General features: G+C 39.6%; 1 protein-coding gene across 13 annotated transcripts in view; it reads left to right on the forward strand.

Moving 5' to 3' along the window:
- The window catches only part of MAP2K5 (mitogen-activated protein kinase kinase 5), a 267,047-nt gene that overhangs the window by 200,707 nt on the left and 43,649 nt on the right, over nt 1-22,691 (forward strand). For 4 of the 13 annotated variants that reach the window (XM_063596751.1, XM_055098503.3, XM_055098504.2 and 1 more), the window contains 3 exons: nt 7,300-7,326; nt 7,638-7,670; nt 8,861-9,043. In XM_063596751.1, the coding sequence (XP_063452821.1) occupies nt 7,300-7,326; nt 7,638-7,670; nt 8,861-9,043 (243 nt within the window). The remainder of the gene's footprint in view (nt 1-7,299; nt 7,327-7,637; nt 7,671-8,860; nt 9,044-22,691) is intronic. The other 9 variants (XM_055098505.2, XM_057299879.2, XM_063596752.1 and 6 more) reach the window with 3 other exon arrangements.

Raw genomic sequence — 22,691 nt, forward strand, 5'->3', positions numbered from 1 at the left:
TAGGAGAATTGCTTGAACCGGGGAGGTGGAGGTTGCAGTGAGCTGAGATCGTGCCACTGCCCTCCAGTGTGGGTGACAAAGTGAGACTCCGTCTCAAAAAAAAAAAAAAAAAAAGTGAATGCACTTTTAGCCTCCTTGAGTCTCGGCTGTCTGGTGTATCAGGTCCAAAACATAGTGATCTAAGCCCGTCAATCCGAGGTCTGTGTTCAGGTGTGGGTGTCATACTTTATGAGGAACATACACATATGGAAACAAATTCAGAGAAAGGTGACTGTGGTGGTGGAGAATAGGAAATCATGCCTGGGTTCTTCAGGCAGCTTTCACGTCCAGGTAACAGAAAACTCAACTCAAAGGAGCCCTAATCACAAGGGGAAATAACTGGACTGCATGACTGTAAAGCCTAGTCTTCCTTGCTGGTTTTAGCTGGGACTTGACTCAGCAATTCATATTCGGTTCTCTCCTTAGTAGGCTTCTTCCTTCACAGACCAAGAATGGTTATTGGGGTTCCTGGAGCAACCCACTTCCTGTCTGAGAGGGGAACAGCAGGTCTCTTTTCCTCAGAAGCAACCAAAGGCCTTAGGCTGCAGTTTCATTGGACCAGTTCAACTCCCTGTGCCCAGGGGATTTAGATGTTGCTGACTAATTTAGGCCTGAACCACCTACCATACCCTAGAGCTGGGGGTGAAGTCATCTTCCCATGGAACACACGGGCTTCTTGGGGGTGGGGGAGTGTTGTTGGAGTATCCTTAGTAATAAAGGGGAGAAGGATAGAGGGCAACCAAAATACCAACTGATCATAAGGAAGAAAACAGGGATGTTCATTCAAGAAAGACAACATTGTGGAGACATGACTGCTATCTTCAAATATATGAAGAGCTGTCATTAAACTTATATGCCATAGCTCCAGATCATGGGCACATCTTACAGAAAGACATACTTCTTGGATTCAAAATAAGAAAGAACTTTTTTTTTTTTTTTTTGAGAGGGAGTCTTGCTCTGTCGCTCAGGCTGGAGTGCAGCAGCACGATCTCAGCTCACTGCAAACTCTGCCTCCCAGGTTCATGCCATTCTCCTGCCTCAGCCTCCCGAGTAGCTGGGACTACAGGTGCCTGCCACCACGCCCGGCTAATTTTTTGTATCTTTAGTAGAGATGGGCTTTTACCGTGTTAGCCAGGATGGTCATGATCTGACCTCGTGATCCACCCGCCTCAGCCTCCCAAAGTGCTGGGATTGCAGGTGTGAGCCACTGCGCCTGGCCAAGAAAGAACTTTGTTAACAGTTTAATCTGCCCAAAAGAGAATCATTGGAATCTCATCATTGGAAGTCTTGTAGCAAAGACAGAATACCTATATGTTTGGAATATTATAAAGTGAATTTCTACATTAGGCAAAGAATTGTACTAGGTGACTTCCAACATCATGTAGAGGATTTAAGCTAAGAGAGGTGCAAACTAAATGAAAGCTCTGGAAAAACCCTCTCAGACATTTTGAAACATTAAAATGTTGCTGTAGCAGATTTATTTCACCATAAAGAGTAGAGTAGTCTAAAGGACCGTTCTCAGAAAAAGCAACACCTCCTTCCCCCAGCTGCCCCTTTCCCATGTCTCCACACACAATTAATATTCTTAAACTGGATTCTAAAATAAGGCCACCCTTCTTTTGGGACAAAGAAAGGAGAAAAGTTTGATATGGCAAATGTCTAAAATCTTCAAAACTTAGGTACTTAATGGACTCTGTGGACAGACCTCATACCATCAGGAAAAAGATTTTATAATTCACATTAATCATTTTAAATTACAATTCTATGCCCCTGCTTTCCTTGCAAAATTCAAGTCTAAACATTAAAATGTGCAATTACCAACAGGAAGATTTACTGTGGCTCTTATACACCTATGTGGTGTGGGACATGAGCTATGTCAATTTTAAATACACAAAGGATAAAACAGTATGAACTGGCAGCCAGGTCCTTTTTTTTCCTGCTCACTGACTGGCAGACCCAGCAAATGAATAATGTTTCGCTGTACCTCAATGCTCCAGCTGTTGTATTTTGTGTGAAAATGCATTGTCCTTGATACTCAGGAAGCAGTGAGGCCAAGTAAACTAATTTATGGCTGTGATGATTTTCTGTCTGGTCCCATCAGAGATGTGCCCTCCTGTAGGCATCTTAAAGCCTTTCTGTCCCACCTAGCTGCTTGCTAAATTCAGGGATATGTAGTTTTTGCTTTTCAAAACTGGTCACTCCTGAATACAGCACCCCAGCTGGAGTCTGAGATTTGCGCCAGAGAGAAGGTGCCAGTGAGTAGATCTTTGAATGCGAGAATCGTTGGTTCCTTCTTATAACCTATTGAGTAGCTGCCTGGTAAATCTTCCTGTGACTTTTTTAGGTCCTGTGAAAATATACGAATAGACCCACAGACATGATAAGAACTTGAGCAAGGACAGAGGCTGATGAACAGGGGAGATAGGATTGCACAAGTGAATTATACGTGTTCACCTGAAATTATTGGAAGTAGTATATATTATCCATTTATTTTGTTTCTGAATGCATTTAGTATCTTCACATATCAGTTTGCCAAAAGTCCCATTTGTAGTTAGCCAGAGTAAATTTCGTTCTCTTCCTTTATTTAAAAGTGATTTGTTTGGGAACTCTTTAAGTTAGTGGTACTAGGCAATGTATATAAAGCTTATCATGTAGCAGTGGTTTTGTTTTTCTCATTGAAGGCTTTTTGAGATATGGACACTTTGTTTTTGCAAGTTATAATGGATTGGAGGTTGTATGTCCCTAAGTTTTAATATCCAGCACAGTGCCAGATAAAATTAGATTGATTGCTGGTACCTACCCTTGGGTAGGAAAAATAAACATGGCTCCTGAATGGGAAGCTCTGGCTTCACGGAATCTTTGGGCTTCTCTAGCTCATTCCTTCACTTTGTAGATGAGAGCTCTAAGCCCCACTGAAGGGAGGGGGCTTCTGGGGACCATGGGCATCTGACTAGAATCCCAGGGGTCTTTCTTACTCCAGAGTTCATGCGTTTTCCTCACAGTGGACAGTCTCCTAACCCAGCCGTCAGGGTCAGGCCAGGCACTATCTATGACTTTGGGCGCTGCTCCCCTCTGAGCCTCAGCTTCCCTAAAGCAAAGTTAGTAGATTGAACTAGATCATCTCTGGGGTTCCTTCCTTTCATAAATACTTTAGATCATAATTCTTCATTTAGAATATGAATGTCTCAGTTTCCCATAATCCCTGTTTATATTTAGCCAGGGTTATAGCTTAATGCATCTGATTTGAAAAGAGAGTCCTTGCAAAATAGCCACAGCTCCTAAAATTTGAAGTTTTAAAAAAAAGAATAAAGAGCTCAACATTGAAAGCTAGAATGTGATGCCAGTAGCACAACAAATGAAAATGCTATTCTTTAAAAATTCCAACCATATGATTTAATTTTATATTTCTTCTTTCTATTTAAGAGAAAATAATACAAGCTTGAAAAGCAGTAAATATGTAAAGAGAAAATTTGTCAACTGATATTGGAAGATCTGACCTAGGTCACACATAAATCTTCCAGACAAGAGCTGCAGGGCAAGCCATAATTTCAGAGAGTAAAAGAGAAAATGAAAGCTATAGCTGGTGTCTTCTCTAAGTTACATAGGTAGACTCATTTTAGTTTTCTGATTGTGCCTCTGAATATAATGTAAAAGGGGCTGGTAGCAAGATCTGTTTTACCACTTATGTAAAAAGCTCCTCTACAGAGAGCAAAGCATAAAATGAGACTTCCAAAATTGCTTTTTATCACCAGAGCCATTGGCTAAATAGTTGAGGCCCCACAAGCAAACTTCTACATTGGCAATTTCCTTTCTAGCATCATTTTTCACAGTCATAAGTCATGTTATAAGAATTTTCTAATTGCTAACTGATGGTTCTTGTAAGGAAATATATGATAAATGTTACTATAATAATACCAAGACCTAACTGGTACTTGTGGCTGCCTTCTATGAAGTCATTCTTCCCCATTTAAACACATAAGAGTCTGCCTTACATCAGAATGAGACGTAACTATCCTGTTAAGTGTGGTTTTAAATCTTGAATCTAACAGCTAATGAAAGAAAAAAAAAAATCTATGCCCAGAAAAGGGAAGAGGTTCATCTATCAAAATGCAACTAGTTCTAGAGACTGATTAACAAAGCGTGTGACTGGAACAATTACTGTTCTCTCATTGTCCCAAAGTACTAGTTAGACATAGAAAACACTCAACACACGCAAAATGTATAAGCAGGAATGAGGGCTTGGACAAGTTAGTTATAAACAGCATTTCATATGTTGTGAGGTGCAGGCAGTACATCAGCCCTAACAATATTATTGCGTTCCTCTGAACTCTGCTCTCACAGCTAAGCATTTGGAAGGCAGACCCAGAATAAAGATAGGCATTCACAAAGCCAACATTTTATATTGAGGACCCTTGGTTCCACTTTTAATGTGCTATAAACTAGGGGCTTCACTTTTTCATGAACTGTGTGCAAAAGCAGAGGCAATGACTGGAGGTTGACTGTTTGGATCTGTTTTATGGTTGCTGTGCCTATACAGTAATGTGATCTTGAAAAAGGTAAACAACAAAGAGTTTAGCAGTGAAAAATATGCCTAATATAAATACAGCCAAGTACATGGCAGTTCAGAATTTTAAAAATATGACTGTGGCATTAAATTTTCTGGTGGAATTAACAGAGGAACAGAATACAGCCTTTATGGCAATATATCTGAGACAGAAAAAGGAGATAATACATCTAACTCTATGGTCTATGTGGCATTCATATAAAGAAAAGCACAGTAGCTTTATTTAATTGAGAAAATGAATCAATTACAATGATGTTGCATCATCAAATTCTTGTGAAATAGAAGATATAAGTCACTGCATTGTGTAACTGTTAAAAAGTAATTGAGTATCTTAAGCATTTTGAATCAATTTCAGGTACTGGCACTGTTACCTTAATACAAAATTTATGAAGATGATTTCATATAATATGTTGCTATCAAAACTGTATAATAAAACCTGATAACGTCTCTCTTTAAAAACCTGGGCAAAACAGTATAGTTATAAGATTATAAAAAAAGACTTTGATATTGCTGTTTTTCTCTTTCTTTTAATGAAGAGCAAGCATAAATAGTACAGTTTTAAGTTGACTTAGACTAAGCTTTTAACCTGCAAAATAGGGCAAACTAGAGACTTTAAGACCTCAGTTCATGAGGAAGTTTCCTCCCCTCAGTTAATCTGATTCACACAACTCATATGTTTCTGGGGACAGTGTTTCATAATCCATTTCTGAATTCATTTCAAAACCTCTCACTTAGAATGTTTGCTGCATGTTCTCCTCAGAGAATGTTGTCATCCCCCTGACTCTTGGAAATTTGTGAAACACATTCTCTTTGATGTCAGAAATGGATTTCTGATTCTTTATTCATTACAAATAACTCCGTTGTTGAAGTAGATATATCTTACTAGGAATGTAGGGGTGGGGGGAGTATCAGTGTGTGCTTGAAAAAAAAAATAAAAGCAAACTCCATAGATACCTCATGTCATAGGAGAGGTTATCCAGGCTTTTCAGTATTTTTTTAAAGGTAGTTTGGCTTGTTACTGAAATTCTTAACCACTTCCGGGTGGTGGTTACAGCTCCGCCTTCCCTTGTAATGTAAATCTTTACCTGCAGAATCTTGTCTGGAAATACTCATGGACTGGAGAAACCAGAAGAAGCAGTAATTCAGGACAACATCAAGCAGGGACTATCAACATAGACTAAGCCAGTCAACCTGGGACAGAGGTTTCTGAAAGTAGTGATTGGGGAGGAAGTGATGAAAAGCCAATAAGAGCAATGAGTGGGCGCCGTGTTCATTTGACAAATATATGGGAAAACACTTTTTAAAACACTCAGGCAGTAGGAAGAAGGGTGTGCTGATCAGCCACATGGATGCAAAAGAAATGCATAAACATAGCTGCAGCTCTTGAGAAACTCACAGTCTAGGTGAGAGGAACCAACATGTCAAAATGGATAATTTATCAACAATACCATACCAAGTATAAATGTATACAAATACAGTTGTTTTCAAATAACTCTATGATCATAGGCAGGTGTAATACAGATGCTGGAAGGAAAGGAGCTCTGGAGGAGCCCCAGCACCACCACACCCTGGCGCTGAGGCCTCAGGCCCGGACACTGTCCTCTAATAGGCCCAGCTTTCCCATTATAGAATAAAGATGATCATCCCTGCCAAACTCAGGGTGGTTGTGCAGATCAAATGAGTTTGTATATGGGAAAGAATTTTTTAAAACACCTTTAAAAACATGTAAGGGATTATTACTAGTTTCCCTGTATTTTACCAGCTGGTTGGAGCCCAGTTATCTCAGAAAACAGTTGACCCATCAGTATTTGGTTCCTGAAAAGTTCTCTGTTAGAAAATGTAGTACCTGGAGTTTCATTTTCATTGAGTTTATAATAACTGTAAGCTTTATTTTTCCTGGATGGGGAGGCACTGAAGTGTTTAGTACTTTAATGACTAAGTGGATGTTTTATTAATTTTTATGTCACGTTTTAGTAGCTTTGTAAGAAATGCAGTTTATCAGTGTTAAATGTGTGAGCAGCCTGCCTTCAGAATGTTGATCAGAAATGCGCTCTTACTGGACTCTGCTTTTATTCCCTAAAAATCAGTGTGAAACTTCCATGAATTTGATTTTCCCAGAGAGCATTGCTGCCCTGGAAACAGGCAGAAGGAACTTTGGAAAAGGTGGAGTCGTTACCACACTCCTAAGTTAGGTGCAAATACTTCAACTACATAATTAAAGTTTTCCTCACAAAATAGGGGATTGTGAGCAGACACTGGCAGGAATCCAAAATTCTAATTTCTGACTATGATTTAATTTCAATTTTAAATAAATCGGTTTTTAATTTAAAAAGAGTGAGCTTCGTAACATTAGCAATGATTGCAACATTAAGCCCAGTGTTCACAATCTAGCAATATAAAACATTATTTATATCTGAATCGTAAACAGCCTTTTGAAATGGATTATGGTTTTTCTCCCTATTCTAATACAACCTGGAGGGTACTAAAAAGTGTTGTGTGAAATTAACATTCTGCTGACTTTCGCCTATAAATGAGAAGCGAGCTATTAACATTTGTGTATTTTCATTATGTAAATTGTGTTAACACATGCCCACAAATTGCCACCAGCAATGCAATAATTTTCTCTCAGTGATCATAATGTGTCCAAGTGAGTCATTTTGATTATGACATGCTAATTACATATTGCCTTTTTTCAGATTCAGAAAAACCAGGGATCTTTAATGGTAAGCTTTATGAGTTCAGAAAAAAATTCACTTTTCTTTTTCCTGATGGCTGCTTCCTTTGCATGCTTGAATGCCTTGTTTTAAACTTAGCAAATTGCATTTTGAAGAAAATGCAAACCTTTAACTGCCTGTATTAGATTAGGTACCATTAGAAATAATAGAACCTCCTGAGCATCAATGTTTTTATAAGAGTTTGCTGTTGTTGATTAATCTTGCTATATTTTATTGCATTAATGATTTTTTCTTTCCACTCCACTGTAAAGATATTGCATAGAGGCTAATACTTTTTCCTCTCTTCTTTTCCATTGCAGCCTCTCCAGCTTCTGCAGTGCATTGTTGATGAGGTGAGGCATCGTCTTATGTGCTTTCACTCCTAAAGTCATTCCTAATGGTGTGGAAAGCTTATATTTTGTTTCCTAATGAAGCACAATGCCCAACATCCTTGGAGCAAGTTGTGTTGTATGGCTCTGAGCTGTGTTACGTGAACTGGCCTTGTCCTGAATCCCACTCTTCTGATTCTGGCCAAGAAACCCTGCAAAAACAGACTATCCCGCAGGCTGGTCCTCAGGGGCATCAGATGCCCTAAAGACAAAACACAATAATATTAATTGACCCTCTCCCTGGCCAGATGGGGATGGAGCTGGAAATTAAAATGATATCATTTTTTTCTGCAACAGTTATTTAAAGTCATTCAGTAGGCAAGGGTCAGAGTTGAAGAGCAAGCATAAGCTGGATGAAATTTGCCTGCCTTGAGTTATTTACCCAAAGCATATCAGAGTGATAAAAGGGCTCAAAAACTCTAGGTCAACAGTTCAGCGTTAATTTCCTAATTAGGCATTTTTCTCAGAATATGTCCCTAACATCTTGTGTATTCTAGTAGCTGGAAACCTGTATTCTCACATTTTAATTGAGCTTACTTCTGATCATCCTTATTCATTGAATTCCACTGTTCCTTTGCCTTCATGGTGCTAATCTACCTGCCTTTCTCTCTCAATCGACTTTGTCTACTTCTTATTCTGACTTTAAATTCCTTTTCTGTAAACCATCAATCTTATAATACACAAGGCTTTCAAGAAACATTAACATTTTCTTTAAAAACTGAGATTTTTGGGGCTTGGGTTTGCCTACTAGCAATGTTTATTTTTTAAACTTTAATTTTATAATATTTAAAACAGTTGTAATTAGAGAGGGAAGGCAGTAAATGATTCAGATAGGAAAGTTTGAAAGAAAAAAATTGTAATTCATAATTATTCCTCTCAAACATCTGCATAACCAGTTATGAAATTTGGGAGAAAAAATAAAGATCCTCCTAGGAAAAAAATAAACACACACACACATATCACAATAATAGTAAGAGTGGGGCTCTAACATCCTTAATGGTTGCATCAGTCAGTCCATATATCCCCTGCAAGCCATAATCCATGTTGATGTAAAAATGAAGGCATCGTCCTGAAACAAATGGAGGCTCCATTATCTCAAATATCAGACAGACCTCCTGGATCTAATAGCTCATCAATATCCTCTGTTATCTTAGATTCCAAAAGCCTACTATCCCCATCAGAATCCTCCCAATTTAACTGGTTTTCCTGAGGTCCCCCTCCAGTTTTGCTTGAGGAAGTGTCCGGGGAAACTTGCCTACCCAGTTTCGTGCACAGCCTTCTGTGTTTCCTGGGCTCTACCGTTGGTCTGCCAGGCTCCTAGGCATCAGAACATCCAGGTAAAGGCATTCCTCACCAATACTATGTGTGTTTCTCATTTGAATGTTTTCTGCATCAAATAGATATTTTCATTCCTTATTTAAAGTAACAGTTATTGCTGTTCAATTTAAAATATCTTACTTGTTTAATTTGGGCAAAATCATGAGACTTTGAAATTACCATGGGGAGATGTTCTATTTAAGGGATGAAGATTGATGAAGAACAATAATGTGTAACTTAAATGATATATTTTTCTTCATAGCATTTCTTTCTTAGTCAAGAGAAAAATGTAACTTAGACACATATTCCTGTTTACTCTAAAACCATCTTCCTTGTGGAAACTTGGGAAATGAACATTGCCTTTGCTAAAACCAGGTTGATCTTGGAACTGAGCTGATATTCTGCAATAAAAGTATTAGGAAAGGATTGGCCAGATGACCTGCCTTAGACAAGATGAATCATAGTATCTCGGAAAGGAAGGATTGGTGGGGTCCTGTACTTACTGCACTTGTCCTATGTGTCTGTCAGAGTTCTCATTGCTGTGATGCAGTGTTCCTCATAGGGTGGACCAAGGACTGATTGCATCAGAATTACCTAAGGCTCTTGTTGTAATGCAAATTCCTGGGCCCAGATCGCTGAATTAGACTTTCTAGGGATCGTGCCTAGAATCTACTAGTTTCTCGGGTAACTCTCTGCACATTATAAGTTTGAAAACCACTTCTCAAACTTCCCTAACTGCTTGCCAGGGCTAAGTCTTCCCCTTTAGTTCCCACAGGGCAATTAGCTAGCTATCTTCATTTGCATCTGACTTTTAGACCTTTTATTTGTGAATGAATATGCCCAGTTGGGATTTGAGCCGTTTTACTGCTTGGGAGTGGGATTTACCCCGTTGTGAAGTGGGTATCTGTTGCTAGTATATACTATTTCCTGTTAGAGAAAAGTCAGATCAAAAATTACTTCCCCTGAGGGAAGTTCAGACAAGATGGGTATATTTGGCGTCACATACAAAATAGCTATCGCAAAGCCCAGTGTAACATATTTTCTTATTATGTGGATTCAGCTTAACCTGTTATGGCCTGGCAAAGAGTGAAGATGTAGTAAAACACCACTAAGGTGGGCAAGAGCCAGTCCTGGAGTGGCCAAAGATGAATGTTAGAGCCACTCTGGGAGTCAGGAGGTGGAATCATGGAACAAAGCCAGAGTTAGCTACCAGATGTCCAAACAGAAGACACCAAAAACTAAATAGGAATAAGAACCATGACCATGAAACTCAGACCACAGATCAGGAACTGGGAGGGTGGCCAAAGTAACAGGAGAATTGAGCTCCAATCAGAAATCTTGGTGGTCCAAGTAAATTTTGGTGGGTGGCATTTCTCTGAATTGTCGCTGGCTAGCTCAGGTATAAGTGACAGCTTGAAGACATCATCTGGTGCCTCAGAGTTGCTTCTCAACAGAACTTCTTACCTTAAGGTCCTTATGTAATCAGGTCCTCCCTAAGTCCCTGAATACCTGCGTTGTAAAGTGCTTTGGTTCTTTATAAGTGATGTGTGTCTATGTGTACCTGAAGCCTTAGCCATCTGATATCTTTGGGGAATAAGTCGGCCCCTATTGTCTAGATAACTGAAATTTATGACTGTAAGCTCTGACAGCTATGAGAAATTTGCATTTTTAGAAAGAAATGTTTCTAACATCTATTTGTTCTTGGCAGCCTGTTGACGGAGTGTGGTGAATATCATTTAACCTTTTCTCAATGACTTAGTCCCTTGTTCTGAACATGGTACTGAACGTAAACTTTGATGTATTGATGCCCTCCAGGGCTGTAAAATTGTGTGGGGTTTACCTTATTCTTTCACTGAATTTTACCAACCATTTTGCCAGAGTGTTTGGCACTGACATTGATATTCTCGGGCCTCTTGAAGTGTATAGAGCCCTTTGCCCCCAGGCTAACATGCCTTACATGGCTGTACTGCTCTGCATAGTGCTTTTCCTATGCCCTCTTGTGATTGCCTCTGTTCTCTATGGGCACTCCTCATTCTTGTTGGTGGCTACCTTTTGTCCCAACAACCTGACCATCTGTCTTCGGTGTTTTTTGTTTGTTTGTTTGTTTGTTTTGTTTTGATTTTGAGATGGAGTTTTGCTCTTGTTGCCCAGGCTGGAGTGGAGTGGCACAACCTCCGCTCACGGCAACCTCTGCCTTCTGGGTTCAAGCGATTCTCCTGTCCCAGCCTCCCGAGTAGCTGGGACTACAGGCACACGCCACCACACCTGGCCAATTTTTTGTATTATTAGTAGAGACGGGGTTTCACCATGTTGGCCAGGCTGTTCTCGAACTCCTGACCTCAAGTGATCCGCCTACCTTGGCCTCCCAAAGTGCTGATTTCATATGGTACTTTTTAGTTTTGCTAAGGTCACTATCAGGAGTACAAAGACTGAAGACAGGCTGGGCACGGTGGCTCATGCCTGTAATTCCAGCACTTTGGGAGGCCAAAGCGGGTGGATCACAAGGTCAGGGGTTCGAGGCCAGCCTAACCAACATGGTGAAACCCCATCTCTACTAAAAATACAAAAATGAGCCGGGTCGGGTGGCAGGCACCTGTAATCCCCACTATTCGGGAGGCTGAGGCAGGAGAATCACTTGAACCCAGGAGGTGGAGGTTGCAGTGAGCCAAGATAAGAGCACTGCACTCCAGCCTGGGTGACAGAGCAAGACACCCTCTCAAAAAAAAAAAAAAAAAAAAAAAAGAAAGAAAGAAATGGAAAGACATTTTATGTTCATGAAGTGGGAGGCTTAATATTGTTACGATGGAAATACTCTCAAAATTGATCTACAGATTCAATGTAATCATGTTAAAATCCCAGTAGGCTTTTTTGCAGAAATGGATAAACTAATCCTAAAATTCCCATGGAAATACAAGGGACTCAGAATAGCCAAAACAATCATTGAAAAAAGAAAAAGAAAACAATGTTGCAAGATTTATACTTTCTGATTTCAAAACTTACTACAAAATTACACTGATCAAGATAGTATGGTAGTGGTATAGGATAGACATATGGAATAGAATTCAAAGTCCAGAAATAAACTTATATATGCATGGTCAGTTGTTTTCTGATGAGGATGCCAAGACCATTCTGTGGCAAAAGAATAGTCTTTTCAACAAATGGTGCTGGGACCACTGGATATCCATATGTATGTGAATAAATTTGGACCCCTACCTTGCATCATACACAAAAATTAACTCAAAAAATGGATCAAAGACTTAAATGTAAGAGTAAAAACTACAAAATTCTCAAAAGGAAACATAGATGTAAATCTCCATGACCTTAGGTTAGCAATGGTTTCTTAGCTATGACACCAAGAGCACAAGCAAACAAAAACAAAAGAAGGGCTTTATCAAAATCAAAAACTTTCGTGTGTCAAAGGACACTATCAAGACAGTGAAAAGACAACCCACAGAATGGGAGAAAATATTTGCAAATCATATATCTGATAAAGTCCTGGTATTCAGAATATATAAAGAGCTCTTACAACTCAATGATAAATAAAAAGACAAATAGCCAATTTAAAAATGGGGAGAGGATTTAAATAGACATTTCTCTGAAGAAGATAAACAAATGGTCAATAAGCACATGAAAATATGCTCAACAATTAATTAAGGAAATGCAAATCAAAACCACAATGAGAGACTACTTCATGCCCACTAGGATGGCTGTAATTTAAAAAAAAAGAAAAGAAAAACAGAAAATAACAATTGGTGACAAGAATGTGGGGAAATTGGAACCCACATAAATTGCTAGTGGGAATGTAAAATGGTTCCACAGTTGCTGTGGAATACAGCTTGGCCATTCATCAAAAAGCTAAAATAGAACAATTAAATGACCCAGCAGTTCCACCTCTAGGTATATATCCACGAGAATGGAAAACATATGTCCACATAAAAACTTATACATGAACATTCATAGTGGCATTATTCATAATAGCCCAAACGTACAAAGAATCCAGAAGTTCACATTGGACTATAAATAGGAATGAAGTACTGATAAATGCTGCAGTACGGATGTACCTTGAAAACATGCTAAATGAAAGAAACCAGACACAAAAAGCCACATATTCTATGAAATGTCCACAATAGGGAAGTCCATAGAGACAGGAAGTCAATGACTTAGTGATTGCCAGGGACTGGAGGGGAGAAGGGAATTGAGAATGACTGTCACAGGTACAAGGTTTCTTTTTAGGGTGGTAGAAATATTTTGGAACTGGGTTGTTACTTTAAAAGGGTGAATTTTATTTTTTGTGAATTTTATCTAAATTTTAAATGTCAAAGAGAAAAATAGAAAGCAAAGAGTTTCTCTGTGATGGCCTGTGTTTAGTTGCTTGGCTGGATAGGATGGGCTTCAGCAGAAGAAAAGAGAAGACACACTTAAACCACATTCCATTTCGTAGAAGACTACCACAGCTAGAAAAATTTGTATTTTTATTTACTTCAAGGGACATTTATTGAGCTCCTGCTTGGGCCGTGATCTCTGCCAGGTGCCGGGATAAATCCCTGTGCTGGATGACTTCATGATCTAGTGGAAGACAAACTCATGAATTAGATTTGATTCATTATGTTAAAAACTATAATAAAGCTATGTAAACAGTGCTGTGCAAGGTTGGATGATGTGGGAAGCTAACAAAGCATCAGAGAGGAGATGATACTTGAGCTGGGCTTTGGAAATACCTTGATATTCACAAAATGAAAGTGGGGAGAAGATTGTCCCAGCAGAGGGAGGGACACCACCATAGGTATCTAAGTGTGAGGCAGCTTTGAAGACTAATGGTTGGCCCAAAGTGAGGCTAGAAAAAAATACAGGGAGCATCTCAAATGCATGCCAAAAAGCGTAGGTGTTACCCTGTAGCCAAGGGATATGCTTGGAAGGTTTGACATGTTGAAATCTGTATTTTTTTCTAAGACAGTTCTGTTAAGGTGGGTAGTAGGAGAAATGAGACTGAGGGAGAAGCTTAGAAGCTAGCTATTAAGTATTGATTGATTGATTGAGATGGAGTCTTGCTCTGTTTGCCCAGGCTAGAGTGTGCAGTGGCACAATCTTGGCTCACTGCAACCTCCGCCTCCTGGGTTCATGCAATCCTCCCACCTCAGCCTCCCAAGTAACTAGGATTACAGGTGTGCACCACCACGCCCAGCTAATTTTTTTGTGTGTTTTTAGTAGAGATGGGGTTTCACCATGTTGGCCAGGCTGGTCTCAAACTCCTGACCTCAAGTGATCGCCCGCCTCAGCCTCCCAAAGTGCTAAGATTACAGGTGTGAGCCACCACTCCCGGCTTTTAGAAGCTTTTTAGTAACATTGTTATAAAGTAGGCTCTTCCCTTATTTTTCTCCTCCCTTTCCCAGTCCTCCATTTTCTCATCCCCCTTTGTTCAGTGTCACCCTCTTCTAGAACAGAAATATTAGCTGCCCCTTAGTCTGCCTGACTCACATAGGTAGAAGTGTCTAGCTATGTGGTTAACCTCCATCCTCTTCACTGAGCATCCGGCCTGGGCTGGCATCAAACAGTGCCTCCTTCCACCACTGGTCATCTTCACTAGCATTTCTAGAAAGCATCAGGGGAGCCATGTCCAAGTGAAGAGTCCATGTGAGGCCTCTTGTGAGTCCAGATGTTTGGTGGGGTAGATGATTGTCCCTATTCATAATGATTCTTTTTAGGACCACCATAATGATGTGCATATGCCAGCCAGACAGATAAGTAAACAGTAGAGGCTGTCTTATGTCTTCATTAAGTTTTATGGTTAAATAGAGTCATAAGAACTTGCAGAAGACATAGACTTTTATAAGTGGGATTTTGTAATGATGAGCTGTTGAATTCAGGGCTTTTTGCCAAGAAAGTCTGTTTCCATCTTAAGCAAATCCACTTTAGTCCTTCTTATCATCAGGGACCCCAGGCCAGGCCCCACAGCAAGGATGCTCCTTCCTTGTCTTCTTGCTCATGACTCAATTGTCCACCCTCTTTCCATTGTCCTCCCCACATCCTCACTGTGGCATTCCCGTTGATCCCCATTTTTCAGCTACAAACCTAATGGAGAAAGCCAGCATTTCTCCCCCACACTAGGGCACGAAGGCCCTTTTCCTAGAGCTGTGGCTTGCCACAGTCCTATCTCTCTATTGGCCCAGAACCCTGGCATTGTTACAGTGCTCCTACAAGGGACACTGTGTTTTAAGTATCATATGCATTCCAAATGAACTCTAGGATAAACCACCTGTTCCTGATTGAAGGAGACTGCCCCTATATGGCAACATTTTCTCTCTCTCACCCTCTTCTTATGCTGCTTTCTTTGATCAAGAACAGGAAGAAAGAAATAAGAGACAAAGTAAAGATACACATAAGTTTTGAATACAGTTGTGCCTTGTGGAATGTGAAAGTTGTATTTTTCCCCAGCTTTACTGAGGTACAATTAACAAATAGAAAGTATATATAAGGTGTACAATGTGATGTTTTGATAAACATATACATTGTGAAAGGATTACCACAATCAAGCTAATATATCTAACCCCACACACAGTTACTGTGTGTGTGTGTGTGTGTGTGTGTGTGTGTGTGGTGATAACACTTACGATCTACTCCCTTGGCAAATTTTAAATATATAATACAGGATTATTAACTATACTCACCATGCTATATTTATCTTATAAAAGTAAGTTTGTCCCCTTTGACGAACACCTCCTCATTTCCCCCACCCTCCAAGCCCCTGGTAACTACTCTTCTACTTTGCTACTATGAGTTCAGCTATTTTAGATTCTACATATTAAGTGAGATCATGCAGTTTTTGTGTTTCTGTGTCTGACTTACTTCACTTAGCATATTCATCTCTCTGAACCTTCAGGTTCATATGCTGTTGCAAATGACAGGATTTCCTTTTTTAAGGCTGAATAAGATTCCATTTTGGTGTGTGTATCGATACCACATTTTCTTTATTCATCTATTGACTGATCCTTGGGTTGTCTTCCTATCTTGGCTATTGTGAATAATGCTGCAGTGAACATGGCAGTGCAGATATCTCTTCAGGATAGTGATTTATTTCCTTTAGATATACACCGAGAAGTTGGATTACTGAATCATAGTGTAGTTCTTTTTTTAGTTTTTTGAGGAACCTCCTCCATGCTGTTTTCCATAATGGCTGTACCAATTTACATTCCCATGAACAGTGTATAAGGGTTCCCTTTTCTCCACATCCTCACCATCCCTAGTTACCTTTTGACTTTTTGTAATAGCCATCCTAACAAAATTTGAGGTGACATTTCATTGTGGTTTTTATTTGCATAAAAATAGTATTTCTAGAAGACATTTGCAAATCAGATTATGTCTTCCCATTGATTCAATAGTTGATTTTCACACATTTCTAAAAGCCCTTGACCCCTTTATGTTGCTCAAAAACCCAACCTATAAAATAGATGAACATGAAGCTATTTTGGTTTGGTCAGAGTATGGGAGATTTAGATCTCCACCCCCTTTCCCACACACCTGCATAAAAGAACTGAGAGTTCCATAGATTATAGTTTGAAAACTACTGATGATAGCCCAAACAGTCATTCTGTAAACCTGTGTTAATCCCAGAGCTTGGTACCGGGGATAGAGAATGAATAAGATGCTCTTTCCACCATTAAAGAGCAGCTACTCTAGTCAAGGAGGCAGACAAGTAAACAGTCATATATGCAGATCACTAAACTGCAGGTAATGTAAGTGATACGAGACTTGATGGCCTGGGCTCTCGGAGGACCACAGTGACTATCATTTTAACCACTCACATAAATGGGTATTTACGATATGGTATTTAATGATGTTTGTAGCCATATAAATTCTATAATTAAAGTGTGGCCAAGGTGCTGGGGAAACACAGAGGAGAGAACTCAGTGGAGGAGATGGGGGCTACCAGGGAAGCTCTGCAGAGGAGAGGAGACTGAAGGATAGCCAATAAGAGTTAGCCTTGGAGAGATCTGAGGCCCCTGCAGGGAGTTCAGTATGGCTGGGGTGTTTGGGCAAGTATTATGAGATATAAACCAAGGGCCACATTTTGAAGGATCTTTATACCCCATGCTTAGAGGTATTTGTAGGGGAGGGAGGATGGGGAGACTGAAAGAGTTTTAAGCAAGAGGTCAACATAGCCAGATTTGTGTTTTACACTGTGGTAGGGCTGTGGAAGATGGATTAGAAAGGACATTGAAGCTGTAGTTCTGATCAGAAATTGGAGGGGTTTAATCAGGACAGCCTTAGCATGTTTGAAGGGTATTTAGGAGATGGAGCTAACTGCATTTGGTAAATAACTAGATATAAGGAAGGGTAGGGAGGTAGGGTCAGGGATGAATCTCAGGGCTTGGGCAGTCAGGTGCATGGTGGTACTCTCCTGAGATGGGGCACACAGAAAGAGAGGCATTTTCAAGGGATGAGATGATTAGCATTCTGTTCTTGGGAGATCACCGAGCACCTCATTCAAAACTATATTAATTCCTGCTCCAGATTCAATTATGAGTTTAACAACTAGACTCTAAGTTCCTAGACATTTTATTTCTGTCTTCCTAGTACTGCACCTAACATCCTATAGGCTCTTGTAAATATTCATCAAATGACATTTATGCATAAATCTCAACACTTTTTTTTCAAGACCTCAGAAATACAAATCCAAAAAGTGACAGAGAATATATGATGAGGAGATACTTAGCTAATAGATATGGTTCTCTACCAGAATTCAGAAGTCTAAGCCTTAACCTTTGTGGTTTACACAGTGTTTCCTGTCACATTCTTTCCCCACAACACTCTATTTTACAGACAAGGAAACTGAGTGACAATCAAAGGGTAAGGTTCCTTACATTATACTATCACTGATTTGAAGAAAGTACAAAGTGACCACTGAACATTTTGGCATCAAAGGAAGAGGTTTTTTATAAAGCTGTGAAAGAAGACAACTTAGCATTGCAGACATGCTCAAAGGGCATACGTGTTTTGCAACTCAGTTCAGTTTTGCTGTCTATATGAATGACCGCACATCTTTCAGTTAATTGAATTCTATTCTGTGTATTCTGTTTAATTTGGCATGGAGGAGCGCGAATCCTTTTAGAAAGATTTCTATTGAAATACAATAAGTTTGGCTCTTAAATGTGTTATCTTAAAAAATTCATTCATGTAGAATTACTCATTCCTAGGCAGGGTGCCTGAGAAGCCACTGGGGTATGAAAATAGCCGGTGCTGGGGGGTGGGGGATGCTGATGGCAAGAATGATTGCCTAATAATACCTCCCAGAAATTCAAAAGCGGGGTTAGGCCAGGCACGGTGGCTCACGCCTGTAATCCTAGCACTTTGGGAGACCAAGGAAGGCAGATCACTTGAGCTCAGGAGTTCGAGACCAGACCTGGCAACATGGTGAGACCTGATCTCTACAAAAAAAAAAACAAAAATTAGCCAAGCATGGTGGCACGTGCCTGTAGTCCCAGCTACTCAGGAGGCTGAGGTGGGAGGATCTCTTGAACCTGGGAGGTGGAGGTTCCGGTGAGCCAAGATCACGCTACTGCACTGTAGCCTGGATGACACAGCGAGACTGTGTCTCAAAAAAAAAAAGAAAAGAAAAGAAAAGAAAAAATGGGATTAACCAACTTCAGAGGAAATAATATCCACTCATCTTTTACCTTAGAGACTTTACCATGACTCTGGCTTCTGAAGTTAGCAAGAAGTAAAAGGAACACCATCCCACTCCTATTCCCAGCATCCCAAGGATGGCCTGTTCCTGTCACAGCACATAACTGCGGGTGGTTAAAGGGAGACAGGACCTGCAGACCCACGGTGTCTGACTATAGTGATTAACTCCAACCACTCCCACAAACAGGTTTTTGTGATGTGGGATTTCATGGTGCATGCAGCTTGTATTAGTTAACGACTGAGGCATTAGAAACTCAGTAAGTTAATACAAGCATATGCACACAATGATCCTGTCCTTTCGGCGATATTGTCAACTAGACCTGTGTTTCAAAGTGTTGGGAATATATAGTTGAGATCCTGAAAACTGATATTCCTCTTTTATGTAAGGCAATCTTTAGAAATCTAATACCTTCTTTGAAAAGTCCAGTGTGTTTAAATTAATTCAGTTTGGCTGGTTTGAAAATTGAAAATAGGTTAGCATTAAGGCCAGGATTCCTTTAGTAATTACTTTTTCTATTGGTAATAACTGTTTCTTTAGAAATGACATTAACATTCTACCAAAACACAGCAGTAATCCAAAAGTTAATGTTCTGTTCATTTATAATTATATTTAATTCATATTTATGAGTTGTCAGAAGGGAGGAATAAGAAAGAAGTGAATACAAAATGTTACAGAAGAAACAAGTTATAAGAAAATTTTTTCCTCATAGTCTGAAGGATGTACAAAGTCACTTGAAGTAAAAAAAAGTTTTTTTAAACACACAATTATATAAAATTAGATTTTATTAACTATTGCTGAAAAAAAATCTATATTTTTATTATTTCCAAGTGGCACTGAGTGAATTCAGCCAATAGACCTTATCCATTTCTTCTTTTTTACTAACCAAAATATTAACATAAACATCCCCATAATTTTGATTTAGTAAGTCAATTAGATTTGTGGGGATTTTTTAACCAGGAAAAATTCTGCATCTTTAGGCAGTCATTGAACAAGTAGCTTTGTGTTATTTCCTTTGAATTGTCCATGAAGCCTGATGTATTATTAATGAATTAATTTCTTGGTGGTGGAGGCCTGTGAATAGCGGTCTGTGAATGGGCAGTTGCCTGGTGGGGCCAGTTTTGGCTGCTGTCATTTAACATGTGTTGCTGTATTGTGAAGTCTTACCCAGCCATAGGACAATGCTCATTTAATCCACCATGATGGGACCTACACACCCTGAGCCCAAGTTGGATGCCAGGGTCAGTTACCCAGCAGCTTGGGCTGGGGGCACTGCTCTGCTTCACTGCCGAGTTGCTGTAATCGTTTTGCCGGCTGTTAATTTTCTCTAAACCAGGGAAAATGTGTATGTGAGCAGTACAAATGTTCTCAAAAGAGATTCCAAACTGGTCGGCTGGGGTGTTGCCTCCATTCCAGAATGGAGGCAGCATTCCAGGGAGTGTAAGTTCCTTCCTTCCTCCTGGAAATGGAAGCGTCTGGGCCCACGAGATCCCTGATGTTTTGAGGTCCAGAGTAGCAGATGGCATTATGATTTTCCAAATCCTGATGAACATTCTAACTGAACTTGTTCATTTCACAGTATGTAGTTCTATTTTTTTCATTTCCTCTTCTTCCCTCCCTCCCTCTTTCCCTTTGTTCCCCTCATAGTAACTAATTTTAAACTGGTGTAGTGTCTCCTTAAACCAGCTTTAAATTCCCTTCTGTCTGTCTATTTTATGAAACCAACTATAGCACAGTTTCACGTATAATTCTCAGCCTTTGAATTGCCGCTGAAGCAGCCTTTGAATTTGTTTAAAAATGTGTAAGCAAATACAGCCAACACTCATACACGTAGCCACTGGTAGTTCTGTTTCCCCCCTTATCTGTAGCTGGCAGTGCAGGTGGCAAATGGCAGTAATTATTTTAACTAACAGTCGAGTGAACATTCAGGAGGACATACAGTGTGGTGATGTGGACTTTGGATTTACAGTGAGTTCTCAGAGTCTGACTTGATAGTGTTATGGCTTGTTGGTTTTTCAGGACACGAACCTGCCAGGTTCTTGTACTTCAACAGTGTGTGGATGTGGTTCAGATGTTTCAATCTTAACTCTTTATCTATGAAAAGATCAATTTTTTTTCATTTAGGCACCTATTAAGGGTTTTTTTCTCTCCTAGATTTTTCTGTTTTGTTTTTAATATAATTTATGATCTACCTTTAAGAGTGCTTTTAATCAGCACTTCTGTAGAACCAGGTGAAATGCCAGTGTGTATATTAACATTATAATTTAGGTACTGGATCAAACTTGTATAGCTGGACTTTTCCTGAGGAAAAAAGTTGACCTGACCAGTGTATGAAATTCAAACACTGTATAGGAACAAGGTAAAAGCACAGGTAGGAATTGCTGAATAATTACCTTTAGACCAGCCTGAGCAGGAGACTTCCCACGAGGGTGAGCTCATTTAATGGTTCCTAAAACTCAATCTTGTGGATGTCAGTGGTCATGCTTGATTATTTGCAGCAGTGTTTTATGAAAAGCAGTAGAAATGCATTGGGAGGCTGCAGAGAAAGAGGACAATAACGGGTTTTACTTTTGTAAATGAAATCCCTTCGGTATGAGACAAGTATGTTTTTTGCTGCTCTGCCTAAGCCACTGAAAAGGGAGATGTATGTGGATGTTAGTGTGTGAGTATGTGTGTACTGTTCATGTAGGCACCTCTAAAAAATGCTGTGCACTATGGCTGATGACCAACAAGAGACCTAAAATAAAAAGAGAAAAAAGATGCTCATTGGCTTTGGAAAGGAAGCAATTATAAATACAGTTTAAAAGATTAACCTATTTTCCATTTCTCCACTCACCTATTTTCAAGAAATGTAATAAAACACCAAGCTCTTTACCATATGTTTACAACATTTCTAAGTAAATATAAATCTTTTAAATGACAGACAAAAAAAACAAAAAAACAAAACAAGCAGACTAAATGAAGAATCCATTTTGACATTAATGACAAAGATCGTTTCTATTCTCTTTTATCCCAATACTGAAGAACTTCCAAAACACATTTAGGAGAAAAAGAAAATAGGAAAAAAAATCTCTATAATCTCAAACTTCAGTTACCCAGAGACAGATTCCTTTAGACCTGTTTGTTTATATTTTGTTTTTTATAAGCCATCTGGTAGTGATGTTCACTTGGCTAACAGCTGGTTCTCCTTGATTAAAGGGTTTATGGGTAGGATGGGCCTTTCAGTGGCAAAAATTCAGGCCTTTACCCCGTGGTTCCAGGCCCATCTGAGACAAGTTAAATGAGCTGCTACTGTCAGCCCAGACCCAGTGGACAGAACGTCACACCAAAATGCCCACACATGTAATTTGTCACGCCTGGCAGCCCAGAGCATGGGGTGAGCCAGTGTGGAAATTGAATCATCTTTCACTTTCTCTGCTCAAGACTTGATGTGGAGTAGGATGAGTAAAAGGCGGGCTTTCTGTTCTGCAGCTGAGCGGAGTTAGAGGCTTTCTTCTCTGGTATGCCAAATGCCAGCCTTCCTAAGTTCAAAGCCTCGCTTTCACCCTGATGTTTTCCCTTGTAACACACCGAGAAGTAGGTCAGTTCTATCTGCATCATGAAATCAAAAATACACTTAGAGTCCAAATGCTGATTGTTCCTTCATGGAGTGGCCACATTTTAAAATAAACTCAATGTTTTAACAAGCATTGATTGAATTTGTACAAATCTGCTATGTAGTTATGGCTACTCACACTCTAAACGAGACTCATTCTCGGACCAGGAGCACCTATTCATCTCTTTCCCACCTTTCTCCTTCTGATAACATGTGACTGCTTTTTTCTCCCCTGTCTACATTCTGTTACAGCAGATATGTACATTGAGGACCTTTAAAATATTAAAATATAGCTGATTTCCCAGAATCTCACATTAGTTTGCACCTTGGACAGGTTGTTTTTGGTTTGAAGATTAGCTTCTATGGAGATCCTTAGAGGTGAGGGTCCAGTTTT

This window comes from Pan paniscus, chromosome 16, assembly GCF_029289425.2.
Source record: "Pan paniscus chromosome 16, NHGRI_mPanPan1-v2.0_pri, whole genome shotgun sequence".
Classification (NCBI taxonomy): domain Eukaryota; kingdom Metazoa; phylum Chordata; class Mammalia; order Primates; family Hominidae; genus Pan; species Pan paniscus.